At 42.1% G+C, this 16,314-nt stretch overlaps 1 protein-coding gene across 1 annotated transcript; it reads right to left on the reverse strand.

The window, feature by feature from the left end:
- Positions 1–8,343: 8,343 nt before the first annotated feature.
- LOC141427092 (centrosomal protein 20) lies at positions 8,344–11,369 on the reverse strand. Its single transcript, XM_074086324.1, is given in 4 exon segments — positions 8,344–9,264; positions 10,204–10,285; positions 10,288–10,359; positions 11,209–11,369. Coding segments are annotated over 4 exon segments (432 nt in total). The 5' UTR covers positions 11,305–11,369; the 3' UTR covers positions 8,344–9,082.
- Between the last annotated feature and the right edge of the window lie 4,945 nt (positions 11,370–16,314).

Raw genomic sequence — 16,314 nt, forward strand, 5'->3', positions numbered from 1 at the left:
TAGTATTACAGAGCCAGCTAGTGGTCGAGCAGGGACCGTGCGTGGCGTGCGCGTGGCGCGGCCTGCGTGTCGCTGCGCTTTAAGCGATACGCCGCGATACGCTATCGGCGCCATCGCTGTAACCGCCGAGCGGCGGAAATAATACGTTTACACTTGCACCGTCTACATGCCATACACGTCAGTAAAACTGTGCTATTGAAACGTACAAATATCACAAATGCCAGAGTTTATGTTTGTTATCTTTTACGTTTAAACGGCTGGACGGTGATGGATGAAATTGTGTGTACTTACATATTACAGATCAATCGCGGAATTTGCAGGTAGTAGGTAGGACCTTATGCAAGGTCCGCCCGGATTGCTACCACCATCTCGCTCGCTAATCCTACCGTGAAGCAGCAGTGCTTGCACTGTTGTGTTTCGGTGTGGAGAGTAAGAAAGCCGGTGAAATTACTGTCACTTGACGTATCCCATCTTAGAAGCCTAAGAACAACGCATTGGCAACGCATCTGCAATCTCGCTGGTGTCGCAGGTGTCTCTGGCGGTGGTGATTTCTTACCACCAGGAGACCCACTTGCTAAAAAAATAAAATAAAAATCAATGACGCAATTTATCGCGCATCAATGGCTGAAGCGTATGAACCGGACACTAGTTATTTTTTTATTCCGATATTCCCACGGACTCCGGATATAAAATCTCGTAATCTCAACACCAAGAGAAGAACCTCATTCCAAATCGCTAAACTCTTGACAAAGTGGCTGTGATCGGATGAGGAGCAGTAGTGGACCTCTATGACAACTTTCAATAGGAGAGTGTGATGGTTTCTGCTTGCATTTCACACCCGTAGTGCTGGAGTGCTTGGAGTTCGCATTTGGCAATAGAGAGCGTCGCTCACTCCCACATGAGGTCCCTTAGTCGCCTTTTACCACACCCACGGGAAGAGATGGGTCCGTCCTTTGCTATAACTAGGCACGGCACGGGCAAGACTAGAATAGTGACATCAAGTTATGCACGGGTGCTTATTTTGCAACATAGTTGAAGGCCATGACCAAGTTTTTGGGAATTTCATCTGTTAGATCTATTAATTTTTGCGAGCGAGGCCGCGTGTAAAGGCTATGCTGCAAGATCTACGTAGTGTTCTTATACAAGTGGCTAAACACCAGCTGAAACACGGCGTTACGCGAGGTAGCACAATATTAGATTGTGAGCTGCCCCCGGGCACTATAAGGCTTAAACATCTTGTTCAAACAGTTCTGTGCTGTTTGTGCACAAGAAGTTAAATACACTTAAATAAACCTCACGAGTAAGTTTAACAAATCCCCTTTAAAACGTTTGTGGTCCTTGAGCAGTTCACAAAAAAAATAACGATGGCGTTTTTAGAGTACCTACCGAGTACCTACCAAACACGCAAACACTGATAAACTTTTACATTTACTTCATCATTGAATTTCTTCTCAGGTTTTGCAGGACTTCTAACAATGTTTTCTTTCACCGTGAAGCTCATGGTACCTAAATTTCAAATGTAATTTTGCACATAAATTGCACATAAAACTTAGTGGTGTGAGCCCAGACTCGAACTCACAACCCTCTCTTTGAGAGGCCATCCATAGCAGGCTTTATCCATAGGTCAAATCACAAAGTTACCACAAAGTCAAAGCCAAAAGTCAAAGTTAAAAAATATCTTTATTCAATTTTGAAAAGCATTTATGAATGTCAAAAAATCTACCACCGACTTCTATTCTTTTATTTTATTGGTCTAATAATCAATTTAAAACGATTTAATTAATTTAGATTGATAAATTGATTAACGATGAATTTTGTGCCAAGTCGAAACAAACTATAAATTGTTTGATGAACTCGGCAGTAGGTAGCTTTTCCGTCTAATGCCGCCTTTGATGCGAGCCCCTTCATTCCAACTATTAATTACACGATGATTAACAGAGCAATCAAACGTCGCCTCCGTCGAGGGCCAATCAAATAACGTGTAGTTGATTAAAATACGATCCATTTGTCTCCGTCCGGGGCAGCTAATAAGGCGGGCGCCCACTAATGGGCCGCAATCGGAGGCGATAAATAAGAAAATTGGTGACCCAAGGGCGGGCATTAATTGGCGAGTGCCGGTGACGCGGCGACCCGACTGTTGCCGGGGCGGGGATGGTAGCCACTAGCCGTAGACGTTACCGGGGTCCAGAGAGGCTGCGGTGCGCATACACGGATTCTAACTACATACTTTACGTTCACTTGGATTTGGATGTCAATGAAGATGATCAGGCTGTATTGCTTAAGCGATAGGCGTGTAGTCTTTTTGAAAATTTAAGTTTTACATTCTTTAATCTTTGCTGTCTGTTTCAAGAGCCACTATTTATAGGATAGAGAAAAGCGTCAGCGGGAGCGGGTGCGGCTGGCGCGGCGGCCACATTAAGCGATAAGCGAGCACTCGCAACGACTATTTGAGAGTTTTATACCATGTTTTATTGATATTACTGGATCGACGTTTTGTTAGAGCGTTGTTCTTGCGAAGATTATTCTATTTTGTAGAAGAAAATAAAGCCTAACGAACGATGTCCTGAATTTTTGTTACACTTTCACGCTTAAAGAGTTCAACCGATTGTCGAACGAAAATTAGTCCCTAATTCGACAGCAAGTAGTTAAACACAATTTCAACCTGTTCTGAAATTGATAAACGATATAAGTTTGTTCCAAGCACAAAGTGGTCACGGCATTAAATGCATCCCACCGTCCACAAAACCAATCTAGCCCCCGAGATTACATCCGAATGTGCGCGAGCCACTGCCGGCTGGGCAGAACAGTTCGCTCAATTTCCGCCTAGAACGTTCCAGAATTAGCTTAATACCTTTCGTCCATTTTTGAAACGGCCACTCGGGACGATCATGGGCAATGTCGCCGCTGTGAAGAGAACATTTATCTCGTAGAATCTGTTCACCTTTGAATGGATGAAAGGGCCATTGTGTCCTCTAACTGATTACTACAGGTAATAGGAGTGAAAATACGGAGCACAATGGCCGCTGCGAGCGACGAGCGGCGACGAGCGGCCTGCGTCGACGGAGGTGCTTTTGGGAATCTTTGCAATTTAAGTTTGTAGTAGAAACTTGACGCAGCAAAGCGTCCCGAGTTACTCGTAATTTTTACCTTTTTTTTTAAGTAAGTTTTTATATGTTACAAATTTTATGCACAAAGAAAGTTCATTTAGTTTCGTAAACGACAGGAAAAATGTTTCTAACGATCAATGCATCAATCAAAAAATTTAATTATTCTCATTATTACGTTTTAAATAACACGGGTACACTTAAATTTGCTCTCCGCGAAGCAGTGTGGTGTGGTTAAGCCAATAGCAGCGCCAATGCGTTGAATATTGTATTCGTACGGTTAATTCTCCGCGCCCCCCCTCCACTTGGAAAATAAAAATAAAAAATATAAAACACGAACGCAACTAAACCCCCAACCATAACCATCACCAGAAATAGTAATAAACCACGAATTTTTTTTTAAATCGGTTCACAAATCACTCTTTTCTGAGACAGCAAAGTAAACATAAAAATTAATAAAAGAAAAACAACCGAATCGACTTCCTTCTCCTTTTCACGACGTTGGTTAAAAAGTGATATTTTTGCAGTGTCAACCATTATCTACCTACGCAAGTTAGGTATATGTATTTTAAAATGATCCAGTAATGCTGGTGAACCATTATAGAAATATCGTTTCACTCATTCGTAATGAAAATATCTGTTAACTTAGTAATATTTTTTGGTGTTACATTTCCTTTAAAACTTTTTATTGAAATCCGATGAAAATTTTGATATCGAAAAATTTATGACAAAGTTTTGAAACCTCGAATCGGATAGCACTCGCGGCGCACCTGATAATAGTCGTAAATTCTGGAAACAGTCCGATTCTTTTTGCATTTACAAACGTACTGGAATAATAAAAAAAAATATTACACAAGAAATACTAGGTACGCAAAAATAGCATGATTTGTTTGAATGTGAAAAGTAGGATTTGAACTGATTTAAAAAATACTTTCACCATTTATCAATGGTTACACTACTGGGCCTCTGATTAAAGTAAGTTACTTTTTTATTCTGGAATGCGAAAGAATTCCGTGACTCAATGGCGGGCTGTTACCAGTGTGTTATCATAAAGTATTAGCTTTTATACATAACATGTTTAAAAGCTAGTAACTACTTTATGATAACATCTAATACCTTTAAACGAGCAATTCTTGTATACAATATTGTATTCTTGTATTCTTGGAATAGGTTGGCATAAGTATTGCGGGGATCTCGGAAACGGCTCCAACGATTTCGATTAAATTTGGTATGTATATAGGGCGTAGGGGTTTTCGGGGATGAAAAATCGATCTAGCTTGGTCTTATCTCTGGAAAAATGCTTCTTAACGAGTTTTAGCTCGAGCAAAGCTCGGTCGCCCAGGTACTACTATTATTATTGTTGCTATAAAAGTATCATACCTGGTGTCATTGCAGGTGGTAGGACCTTGTGCAAGGTCCGCCCGGATTGCTACCACCATCTTGCTCGCTAATCCTGCCGTGAAGCAGCAGTGCTTGCACTGTTGTGTTTCGGCGTGGAGAGTAATGGTAGTTTTCCACTGGCGAGGCGAGACGAGACGAGGCGAGACGAGAATTGAAATTTGTATGTATTCTCGCGCGCCCGCCGCGATCCGCCGCGTGCCGCCGCGGGCGCCGCCATACAAATTTCAATTCTCGTCTCGCCTCGCCGGTGGAAAATCACCATAAGACAGCCGGTGAAATTACTGACACTATCCCATCGGTATCCCATCTTAGGCCTCTAGGTTGGCAACGCATCTGCAATACCCCTGGTGTTGTAGATGTTTATGGGCGGTGGTGATCTCTTACCATCAGGAGACCCACTTGCTCGTTTGCCATCCAGATAAAAAAAACCTTATACAAACGGACACACACCCCCATAATCTTTTTATAATATTTGTCAGATTCTAATCATCACTGATTGTATAATTGCTGACCATCCTACGTCCTACTAATATTATAAATGCGAAAGTTTGTAAGTCTGTTTGTTTGTTACTTCATCACTTCTGAACTACTGAGCCGATTTAGATGAATAAATAAATAAATATCATGGACACTTGACACCATTGACCTAGTCCCAACTAAGCAAAGCTTGTACTATGGATACTAGGCAACTAGATATGAAATTCGGTATACAGATAGTTTGAGTCCCGGAAAACTGCATAGTTCCCGCGGGATAGTCACCAACTAATTCTGCGTAGACGTAGTAGCGGGTAACGGCTAGTTACATAATAATAAAAAAATATATACAGAAATCAGTGGAATTAAAAGAATCGGACACCGGCAAAATGTGTAGTACGAAAACGTTCCATTGTGCAACACACAATTAATCATAAAATTATGTACAGTCGCCACCAGATATTTCGGAGCGGGGAAGCGCCAAGGTGATCAAGAATATCGAAACATTAACTCTAATACCTTAATAATAGTGTGCATGTACCGATATTTTTGACCACCTTGGCCGCTCCGATATATCTGATGGCCACTGTACAATACTTAGATCATTTTCCTGTCTCAGCGGAATATTCCACAATTAGCTGTTTTGTTTGGTTAAGTATCGGTGTTACTATGATCCAATTTTTTGAACTCCACTCAGACATCAGTTATTTTCAAAAGAACGTGGAACATTACACCAGCGTTGCGAAGAAAAGTTTAGTTTAAAACTATCGTTTTACGGCTCTACTCTATAACTATAAAAAATATGTTACGATAATTCAATTTAAACGCAAGCACGATTTAGTTTTAACCTATATACTAGTGAGCGATTTGGTTTAAAGCCGTGGCCCGTTAATATATCCCGTTACGTCAAGTCGTGGAGCGTTTTGAAATAACAGCCGGTGAATTTTCACTCGCTCGGCGCGTCAAGAGCTCTTTTGGCTTAACTATTCGTTCGTGTAGCAGGATCGCTAGGTTCACTCATTAATGTTCATAAGTAATAGTTAATTATGTTTTGTTAAAGTTTGTTTTGTATTAACATATTTCTAGAACGTGAGGCGTCTTTGATCGTTGTATGCTCCTAAGCTTATGTAAGAAATTAAAGCAAAAATTATCTCTGATATAGTAAAATTCAAAGCAGTGTAACATTTTTTTAAGTAAAATTGTAATTTTATCGTATTTAATTTCTCTGTTCTTATGAATTTTTTATTGAATTATCATAAGAATCTATGTACAAATCTGTCGCATTTCGTAATGGGAAACTTACTTGCATTATTTAAAGTAATTTCAAGTTTACAGGTCAACAGGAATTTTAAAAATAATTTGGTAGTTGTTGTAACACAATTTTTAAACATTCTACTCTAAAACGAACTCTAAACAATGGTAACCCTTGGATGGGGTAGGTAATAAATAATTAGTGGAACGAATTTGTGATTAGATAAGAACTTTAAATAAAATGTATGACTGTCGAGGAACAGGGTAGTTAGAGCCTGTACCCTTAGGGACTGTTTCACCATCCATTGATTAGCGTTAACCGGCGGTTAAATGTGATGCCGTCTCCGTCTATTCCAACAAAACAAATAGAGACGGCATCACACCTAACCGCCAGTTAACACTAATCAATGGATGGTGAAACAGCCCCTTAGTGTAAGTTTCGGTTACAAAATACGTCTCGAGCGCGTTCGCGTTAAAATCTCAATTCGTATGGAAACATGAACATCGCAAACGTTCCGCTAGAGGCGCTTTTTAACCGAAAATTTACACTTACGAACCATATCACCACGGCGCGGCGTCGAAACGTGAAACGTCGTGCAGATACACGATGCCGAGCTCGTGACAGGCTTTATAATTAGCTCTTGCAAGGCACCGTAACGGCAACGTACCGCACTCTGGCGCCGCGCCGTGGTGACGTGGCCAGGCCCTTAGCCCCATCCGTTCTAGAGGCTTGTCAACATTTCTTCGACAATATGCTCGAAATAAAAGTAGACAAAGATGACAATATCAGGGAGTGTCGTCTTTGTCGCACGGCACGGCACGCGGTCCAGTCGCGCGCCCGCGCCGGCCGCAGTACAAACACACTCGGCTCCGCTCGAGCCCCGACTCTAGCGTAATCAATTTTACCCTTGTCGGTGCTTAATTTACCTTTACCCTCGCCGCAGTTCACGGGCCACAACGGTTGCGTATTCACGTGTGGCTTCTAGATCCAATTCCAAATGTTTTGTTAGAGCGGAAAATCTGTCATGATCTTAAATGATAAGATAGTAAGTTAATACGCTGAGGGGCTGTTTCACCATCCATTGACTAGTGTTAACTGACGTTTAAATGTGATGCCGTCTCCGTCTATTTGAACAAAACATATAGAGACGGCATCACACCTAATCGCTAGTTAACACTAATCAATGGATGGTGAAACAGCCCCTTAGTGTTTGAAAATGCACCTGACGGTGAAAGGCCAGAGGACGCAGCCAGCTTAATGTTTGCCAGCTGGCATGCTAGCGATCGATGCAATAAATATCTAGGAGTGCCCTAGAGTTGTATCAGAAAACTATTTATGCACGCTTTGTTACGTCAGATATTGGTGCTACTGACTGTACTTGTAGATTGGTGAGTTTTTCCGCCTGCGTCTCACCTAAGGTCGTGAACTTGACTGAACGACGCAAGAGTGAAAAATTCGCTGAACCATAAATCCGTAAAATTCAAATGCCTATCTGCAACGTAACAAATTCGACAATATGCTGAATTACAAAGGTTAGTCATTACTGTTTAAATTTGTTGCTGGGGCTGGGACCGTGATCGGTTAGCGCATCTAGGACGTCCACCAACGAGATGGACGGATGAGCTGGATAAAGCCGCGGGGTTCACGGTGGATGCAGGCTGCTTCCATACGAGCTAATGGAGGTCTATGGGGAAAGTCTATGGCGTCTATGTATGGGGAAGAAGTTAGCGTCATGTATGGGATATGGGATGGGCAATGTATGGGAAGTCTATGGCGTCTATGTATGGGGAAAGTCTATGGCGTCTATGTTTGGGGGAAGTCTATGGCGTCTATGTATGGGGAAGTCTATGGCGTCTATGTTTGGGGGAAGTCTATGGCGTCTATGTATGTCTACGGCTGATATGATGATGGTCACAATGATGTTTTTTTGTAGAGATTTCGTAACAATTTAAATTCAATTATCTAGTTTTGTTTTACCTCGTAAATGTTTGCAGGTGTTTTCGTTTCTCTGACAAAATATGCGCATGTACAGAATACATGAAGCTTTCGTTAGTATTCATCAAGATTCATTAATCAATTATGCGCCCCACAAATTCAAATGAAACACAAACAAACAAACATTAGGTATATCTTTATTTATCAGTAATAGTCGACATATTTATTCTTGATTATGTAGTTTGAATGAGGCTTAAGTGATCCGGCTATACCTAATTAAAAAATAAGGAGTGAAATCACGAAGTAACTACTAGCTTTACCAACAAAGCTTTGTTTTTTTAAACGAATAATATTTTCGGATCGCCGGTGGTCGGTGTATTTTATATTTCACACCTTGTTCTAACAAGGGCATAATTGTCTAAAAATGGAAAAAAAAAAATTAGAAAAATGTGTAATTATGGCCTTGTTTTACCGAAGGTGCGATTAGTCGAGCAGAAATTAACCAAGCTAATGCACAACCTGAGAACTGAAGCCTGTATGGTAGTCACACGAGCGATTGAATTATCAGGTAGTATGCTCTTGTTCTGAGAGGAGGCCTGTGCCCAGCAGTGGGACGAATATAGGCTGGGATGATGATGATGATGTTTTTGTCGTTTATTCCGGGTCGACAATTGGGTAGTTCTACGAGTGTCTCAACCGCTGTCAGTTTCCTGTCCCTTAGGTATAAGTACTGAAGAAATGAGTCAGGTAGAATGGAAGGATTTTATAAAACGATATAGTGTGCATGCGGTACAATTACGTTTTTCATTCAAACATTCTTGCTTACAGTCTCATTTCTGCAACAGTTATATGAGACTAGGAAATAGATAACTACAGTGGTAGGTGGTACAATAGTTTTAGTGTGCATGGTGGCGGTCTAGGTGTCCCGCTTGGAGCGGCTGAGCTTGCGGCGGATGCGCTCGACGTAGGCGGCGACGACGTTGGCGAGCAGCGGCAGCGCCAGCGAGCGCTCGTCGTCGCGCACGCCCACCGCCGCGCACAGCTCGCCGCGCGCGCGCCGCGCCCCGCCCAGCCCCGCCTCCGACGACAGCACCGCCGCTGCGCACGCGCACGACCACCTTACCGCGCTATACTGGCGCTGTCATCTTAGCTCTAGGGCTATAGGCTCCGTGTCCACCCTCTGGTGCGACCTGGTGCCATCTCCGTGTGCGAGGAATGTCTTTTTCATGAACCGGAAACGCTTCCTTTATTTATCCTCGCTCCGCTCAGCTGTTTCCACTAGAGTGGTGCTGTGCGAGGATAGGTAAACGAAGCGCTTTTATTGGTTCTTGAAAAATACATTCCTCGCAACACATCCTCGCTTATCCCTGGTGGAATGGAAACGCAACCTCAAGCCATGTTTAGAACCAATCGCTCGCTCCAGAGAGGGTATCGGCTGGGCTACTCCGAAACTCGAAACTCGAAGTTCGTGTCATGCGGTCCCTCTGACACTTACACTGTTTCATACGAGAGTGAGAGGGACCGCACGACACGAACTTCGAGTTACGAGTTTCGTAGTAGCCTTGCGGGTCTCTCGCTCGCGAACCGCAGCAAAGTGCAAGCGAAAGATCCGATCAGTTCCCAAGCGCGAGCGAGAGGTTCGAAACATGGTTTTATTGGTCCTAGAGCTCAGATGATAGCGACACCGACGCTATAACAATTGCTTTTAATTGTCATCGTAAAAACACGGGGTATTTTTTTGTCACATTTGTGTTGGTCGATTTCCAAACGAAGCAAGTCATTTTTAGAAAATATCTGAATGCAGTATTTTATACTTTTCAAAATAAAACGTTTCCTTCTAGCAAACAAACAAGCAAGCTTCCAGAAACTCTCCTTTTCTCCTCCTCGGTGGTGATCATTTCCCATCAGATGACCCGTTTGATCGTTTTCCTCCCTCTCATAATAATAAAAATAAAATAATGAAGTCTTGGAACGCTCTGTATGTATGATGTTAGGATATCTACGTTAATTTAGTTAGTTAAATGTAAGGTTGTTCACCGGTATAGAGGTATCCGTTCCACTCGAGGTACTCTCGTATGAGCTCATTGACCAGCAGCACCTCCGGCGCGGGCGGCGGCGGCCCCCCTCCGCCCCCCGCGCCCCCGCGCCGCCCTCCTGCCGCTCCTTCAGCAGCTCCGTCACCTTCGCACGCGTCTGCCAACAGCGTGAAAAAAAATCAGCGCGTTCACGCGAGGGCCATGCGGCGCTCCCCACTCAATATAGTAGCACAATACAAGTAACAGGCAGTAGACCGACTCGGCCGTAATCTTGAAATTAATACCTACATACAGACAGACAGACAACGGGACAAAACTAAATAAAAGCTTGTAATAATAAAAATTGACAAGTTGGTTTTATCAGCGTTGAATTTAGGCACCCGTAAACACTGCAGTACTCGTACACACGTTCTCGTGCACGGCGCGGCGCGCGGCGTAACACCAAGTGGCACTGCGTAGTCTGGTTCGCGGCCATGTTAGACGCTCCACTGCGTGCGTGCGTCGATTTTGGCCTTCTAGTATGAAGTCGAATTACTGCCTAGATATTACTTGTATTGTGATAGTAGACTACACGGGGATTCGTGGACCACGCGATATCCACTCGATGACCACGCACGGTTTACTGGAGACAACGCGGCGAATATAACCACTACATCATCGTTGCACTAGTATGTTTTGTTCCACTGACTGTATCTATCACCATCTATCGTGATCGGTGATGTGGTAGAGCCTTACTGTTACCACTTGCCGGCTCGACCGGGTTAGTACCACACTACCACAGAATACCGGCGTGAAATAGTAGGTAGTTTTGCTACAGTGTTTCGTACGGTGACTGGGAGATAGAAATTAAAGACTATTAAAGACACATCCTTGTTAGTTCATGGACAATGAGATGGATGGACTTATGTCTAACGCCCTTGCTGTGCTTAGTTTTGATCGAGTAAACGAGTAACAAGTAACCTCAAAGCCTCAATCCCCACGTGCACCACCCGTCACCCGTCATTACCTCTGCTTGTATCTTGTCCAAATGCCCGCTCTTCTTTAACAGTTTCTTAATCGCATCTAATAGCTCTCTCTCGGAAGTCTCTTTGGTCACGTTCATCGTTGTAAATCGTGGTAAAACAATATGTTATTATTATTCCCCTAAAACAAACTAGTATGTTTACAAATTAGTTTCCTATGACAAGTATCAAAGCTTTGACGCCGTCAAAATTATCGCCAGCCAGTAATTTTAGAAACGATGTTGCCCGAAAATAGTTTGTATATTTGCAAATATTTATTCATATCGATTGGAAACGTAAGGAAAGTAAGAAGGAAAGTTCTTAGGCCAATTTGTTATTTACCTACTCGTATTGACTTCTAAGACCACTTCATAGTCTAAGGTAGGTTTTTTTTTTCACAATACCTTTCACCCGCTGCCTCGAGCGAGGAAGCGGCGGCCGCAATCGCAATCCAACTCAACTCCTTAAGTGATTCGATTCCAATAATAGCGGTTTAAATTGAGAGACAATTTCGCAAAGGGCAGGAGCTCGCGTGCCCCAAACGACGTGCTCCCAAATTCAACCATTTATCTCCAATACCTCCTATTTTATCCAACTTCAATCACGTAGTCAACCTTATGCTACGCAGACAAAGTCCAAAATTAGTTTAACATAAACGCATCGTACAGCCTTGCGAAGGTAACCGAGTAATTGCAGTCGTAACAGGCAATATTTCAAAATCAAATCAGTCCTCAAAACGGCGGTGATTTAAAGTAATAAATTGGGCGATTGCAGCAGTGGATGATTTTGAAAAGAACCGTTACGGAGCGATATTTTAACATTTTTTTTAGATAATGTATTAATATGTTTGTTGGTACTGATTTATGATCACGTGCAAGGGCACCCAAGGAGGAACCCGGTCATTTGAAAGACGTTCTGGGGGCCGAAGCCAACATGAAGGCCCTGGTACATAACATAAAAGTGAAATGTGCGCAGCTATGGAGATCTATCCCCTTCCACGCCATTAAAGATGTGCTTGCGGATGGTCTTCCAGAATTTCGAAACTGTCGCCAGACTGGAAGCGGACATGGAATGGGCTATGAGGTTGAAATACTGTGGATATGATGACCAGGCTATGGAGTGAGATTCAAGATATCTACCTGTTTAAATATCCCACCAAATCTACTAATTAGGTTGTGAATAGGCGGGCTCCTCATAGATTGAAAGGGATTGGGCCATAATTCCCACGCGGGCCCACTTCGAATTGGGAACTCGGTTTGAGAGCTACGATGCCACAGATGGAAAGATAGACAGACACTGGCGTCAAGCTTATGACAACCCTCTTTTTGCGTCGGAGGTTACGAATTGTCACAACGACTGCCATAACTTTTTTACCAACCTGACAATTGTCAGCGACATATGTCAATGACAGTCTATTATTTGTATCAAAATTCATAGAGCGTCATTTTGGAAATACGCGTATGTTAATCACGAAGCACTACAATTGTAACGCAAACGTGACACAGCTAATTTCATCTCAAGATTTGCCGACAAAACTACAAATAAATATCGACTAGAAAAAAATATTTTATGTCACAACAGCAGAGTAATACAGCCGGTGAAATTACTGGCACTTGAGGTAAATCCATCTTAGGCCTCTAGGTTGGTAACGCATCTGCAATACCCCCGGTGTTGCAGATTTTTATGGGCGGTGGTGATCTCTTACCAGAGCCACTTGCTCGTTTGCCATCTTGTCGAATAAAAAAAAAATAACATAATTATCATTAAATTTAGAAACAATAGTAGATTGTCACACGACATATGTCGCTGACAATTGTCTCGTTGATGAAATAGGGCCCCGCAGCTGTTATGTTCTGCAGCAGCCGCGACGGAATACGGCCGCGGCCGTTAATCCCTTGATCTGATTTGAACAGCGTCTTTTATTGCGCGGACTCGCGTCTGTCCTGGGAGAAGCCTCTTGTGGAAGCCTCCAGTTGCGATGTATTTGAAATGTAGGTATATGTTTCATTTATTGGATAGATTAATTTGAAGCTAAGGCTGAGGAATTATCGGGGTTTATCATTGAAACACAGTATACGTACTCGTATTCATTTACCATATTGGTCTAATTTAATACAATTTCGCAAAATTCAGAGGTGCAAGTCCGGATTCCAACCCGCGACCTTCTGTCTGAGAGGCCATACTCGTATATCACGGTTTTTATGGTTTCCTAGGAATTCACTATTGATAGGAAATTACCGTTTTTGTCACAATTTTACTAAACCGCGACCAAGTGCGCGCCTGTCGTATAATATCATCAATATGGCTTTAAAACAGATCCGTTTGGTAAAGCCAAAATCTCATAACCATAAAGCTTTTTAAAGCTTATTGCCAATCGTTCTACACGTGCAATCTGTGGGTTGGCTTTACGCGGCAGGCGTACGGTGCGCTGCGCGTCCAATACAATGACGCGTTCAGGATACTGTTTGGACTACCACGCTACTGCAGCGCATCAGCTATGTTTGCTAAAGCCAACGTAGATAGTTTTTATTGCGATCATAAGAAAGCGATGCGCCTCGTTGCTCAGTCGGTTGCATGATAGTTCCAACAGTGTCCTGCGTATGCTGGGCGGCCGGTGGGACTCCCCGATGATGAGGCGCTGGATGGGGCTGCACGCTGCCGCAACCTCATAATCACGGTTGACGGCGCTGGGCAGTCTGATATATTATTACCTACTTACTAACACCACTTGTTTGTATTTTCATTGTATGTAACTAACCTCTATGGATTCTGTCCGAAATAAATGGCATATTATTATTATTATTATTATTATAATATGCTAAAGTCAGTTCACCGCCATATTACGGCGGCTGTCGTGCGTCGTCCGACAAAAGAGCGCTATCTGCGTGTTGACGCCGGCGTTGACGCCGCGCTCGCGCGACGGTTTTGACAAATGACGCGCCCAATGATTTGCGATCGTCTCGCCGACAAAATATTTGCGTCTTATCGACGTCACTTTGGCCTCGTTGCCACATTTACGTTTTTATAGGACAAGGTTTATTTTTACATGAATGCGCTTAATGATTGTTGAGTTGAGATAGAAAGGGAGGGTGACAAAATTGCCTCGCCTTGTCAGAGCTCTGAACGTTGTCTTATGCATTTAAACTATATTATAGTTTAAACAGGTCGTAAAACTATTGATAGATATTAAATTGTTAATCCAATGCAATGCAACGAATCTTGCATGATGTCTGTCGTACAGTCATCTGCAGAATTGGATGAGCGGCTACGGTGCTCAAAATGATCTACACAACACACACAGAGTGTTCAGATCATTTTAAGCACTGCCACCGCTCATGTACTTCTGCTGCTGACTGTATACATATAGTGCAACTTTACATATAGTGCACCTCACATGAAATTGCAGCTATGTGGCAAATTCTTCCATTGCATGTTAAGTGTCAATAGTCTCCCTCCTACAACGTTTTGTTCTTGTACGAAACAGTAGAGAATATGTTTATGAACGATCTACACTTATTTTTTAACGCGAAGAATTTTAGTATTTCATCTCACATACCGGACCTAACAGTGAACACGAGCGAAGCAACGGGTAAAGGCAATAGTTATAAATAGTTGGAATATTTAATGCATGTGGTTGGACGAGGTTACCGAAATACCTATAACATCCACTTATTGTTTTAATGCGCTTTATTACTCTAACTGAATCTGCGGTACCTCTTCAAAGCTGTACCTACTTTGGCCACGCTCAGACTTTAAAATATTTACACACGAGAGCTACACTATGTACATTTAACTTTAGCCGACCAAGTGCATGTCATACTCGCGCACCGAGGGTTCCGTACAAAGTGACTAGGTCTCACAGAGGACTGCGCATCTGAATATCGAAAATTAATATATTACGAGTATCTAACGTTAAAAATTCGAACGGTCAAAATATCTAAAGTAGCGTAGGTTAGGTTAGGTTCGGTATTTGGACCATCGATATTACAATTTTCGATATTTAGATACGTGCCCGGCAGTACACACAATGCGTGTAAATTTAATTTCTTTATCTTTTATGGTTCTTGAGATACAGCGCTGCGCCGGAATCAGAATCGGAATCTTTACTTGCATTAGACACCGTATAGGTACGTAATAGGTCTAGTTTACAATATTGATTGTTCCACGTATTTAGCCATGACGTGCTAATTTTATAGTTATTAGATACCTCTACTATATACTATTTTATAAAACAATAAAGATAAAAATAAATACTATTTAAAAGTAGGGTATTAACGAAACACAAATAGACACAGACCGACAGGCGCAGTGACAGTAACACTGTACGGAACTCTAATGAAAATACTCCCTTCCAGACACATTCACGCGCGGCTAAACATTATTTTAAATTCATGAAAGCACGTTTTATTTTTATTCAGAAACCCTAGACGTTACGTATTACATTATCTATAAAGCTGAATACATTATTATTATTACATTCGGGAGAAGTAAGAAGAACCAAGCCTACACCCTCAGTAATTGATAATGGCTCATCCACAATCATATTTGAGTACCCCTCACACCTTTAGTTTCAGAGTAACCATGCTCTTAGCGATTCATTGAATCAGGCGTTACTTTGCTGAGGTCCAAATGAACTAAAACAATTACTTGGCTCACCCGCAAAGCAAAGCAGAGTTTTGGTTCAAGCAATTAGTAAATTATTTAGTATTTTTTGTTAGCAAAACTTAAAAAAAATAGGTAACGACAATGTCACTACTGGTACTGATACGATACAGTAGTCTTAACTTAACTAACTAATTACGGTATTATCCAGTCATCTAAGGAATCAGAAGGGGTAAATCTCAGAATGAGAGATTAAGCTGAAAACTCGTATACAGCTTCATTTTGGTATCCCACATGTTGTCTCAAAAGTCACATTTAATCTCGTGTCCGCGTCATAAGTTATTCAAGGTCAAATGTCAAAAAAGTCAGTTTTAGCTTATTAACTCTCATTCCGAAGTGAATCTCCTTTTATGACTGCATTAGTAGCTCAAGTCCTGCTCAAGTCTCCCGAGTGACCCCGTATTCCATTCTCAGTTCGTCATTAAAAGATTCTATCTTTTAAAATATAT

This window comes from Choristoneura fumiferana, chromosome 4 (genome assembly GCF_025370935.1).
Source record: "Choristoneura fumiferana chromosome 4, NRCan_CFum_1, whole genome shotgun sequence".
Classification (NCBI taxonomy): domain Eukaryota; kingdom Metazoa; phylum Arthropoda; class Insecta; order Lepidoptera; family Tortricidae; genus Choristoneura; species Choristoneura fumiferana.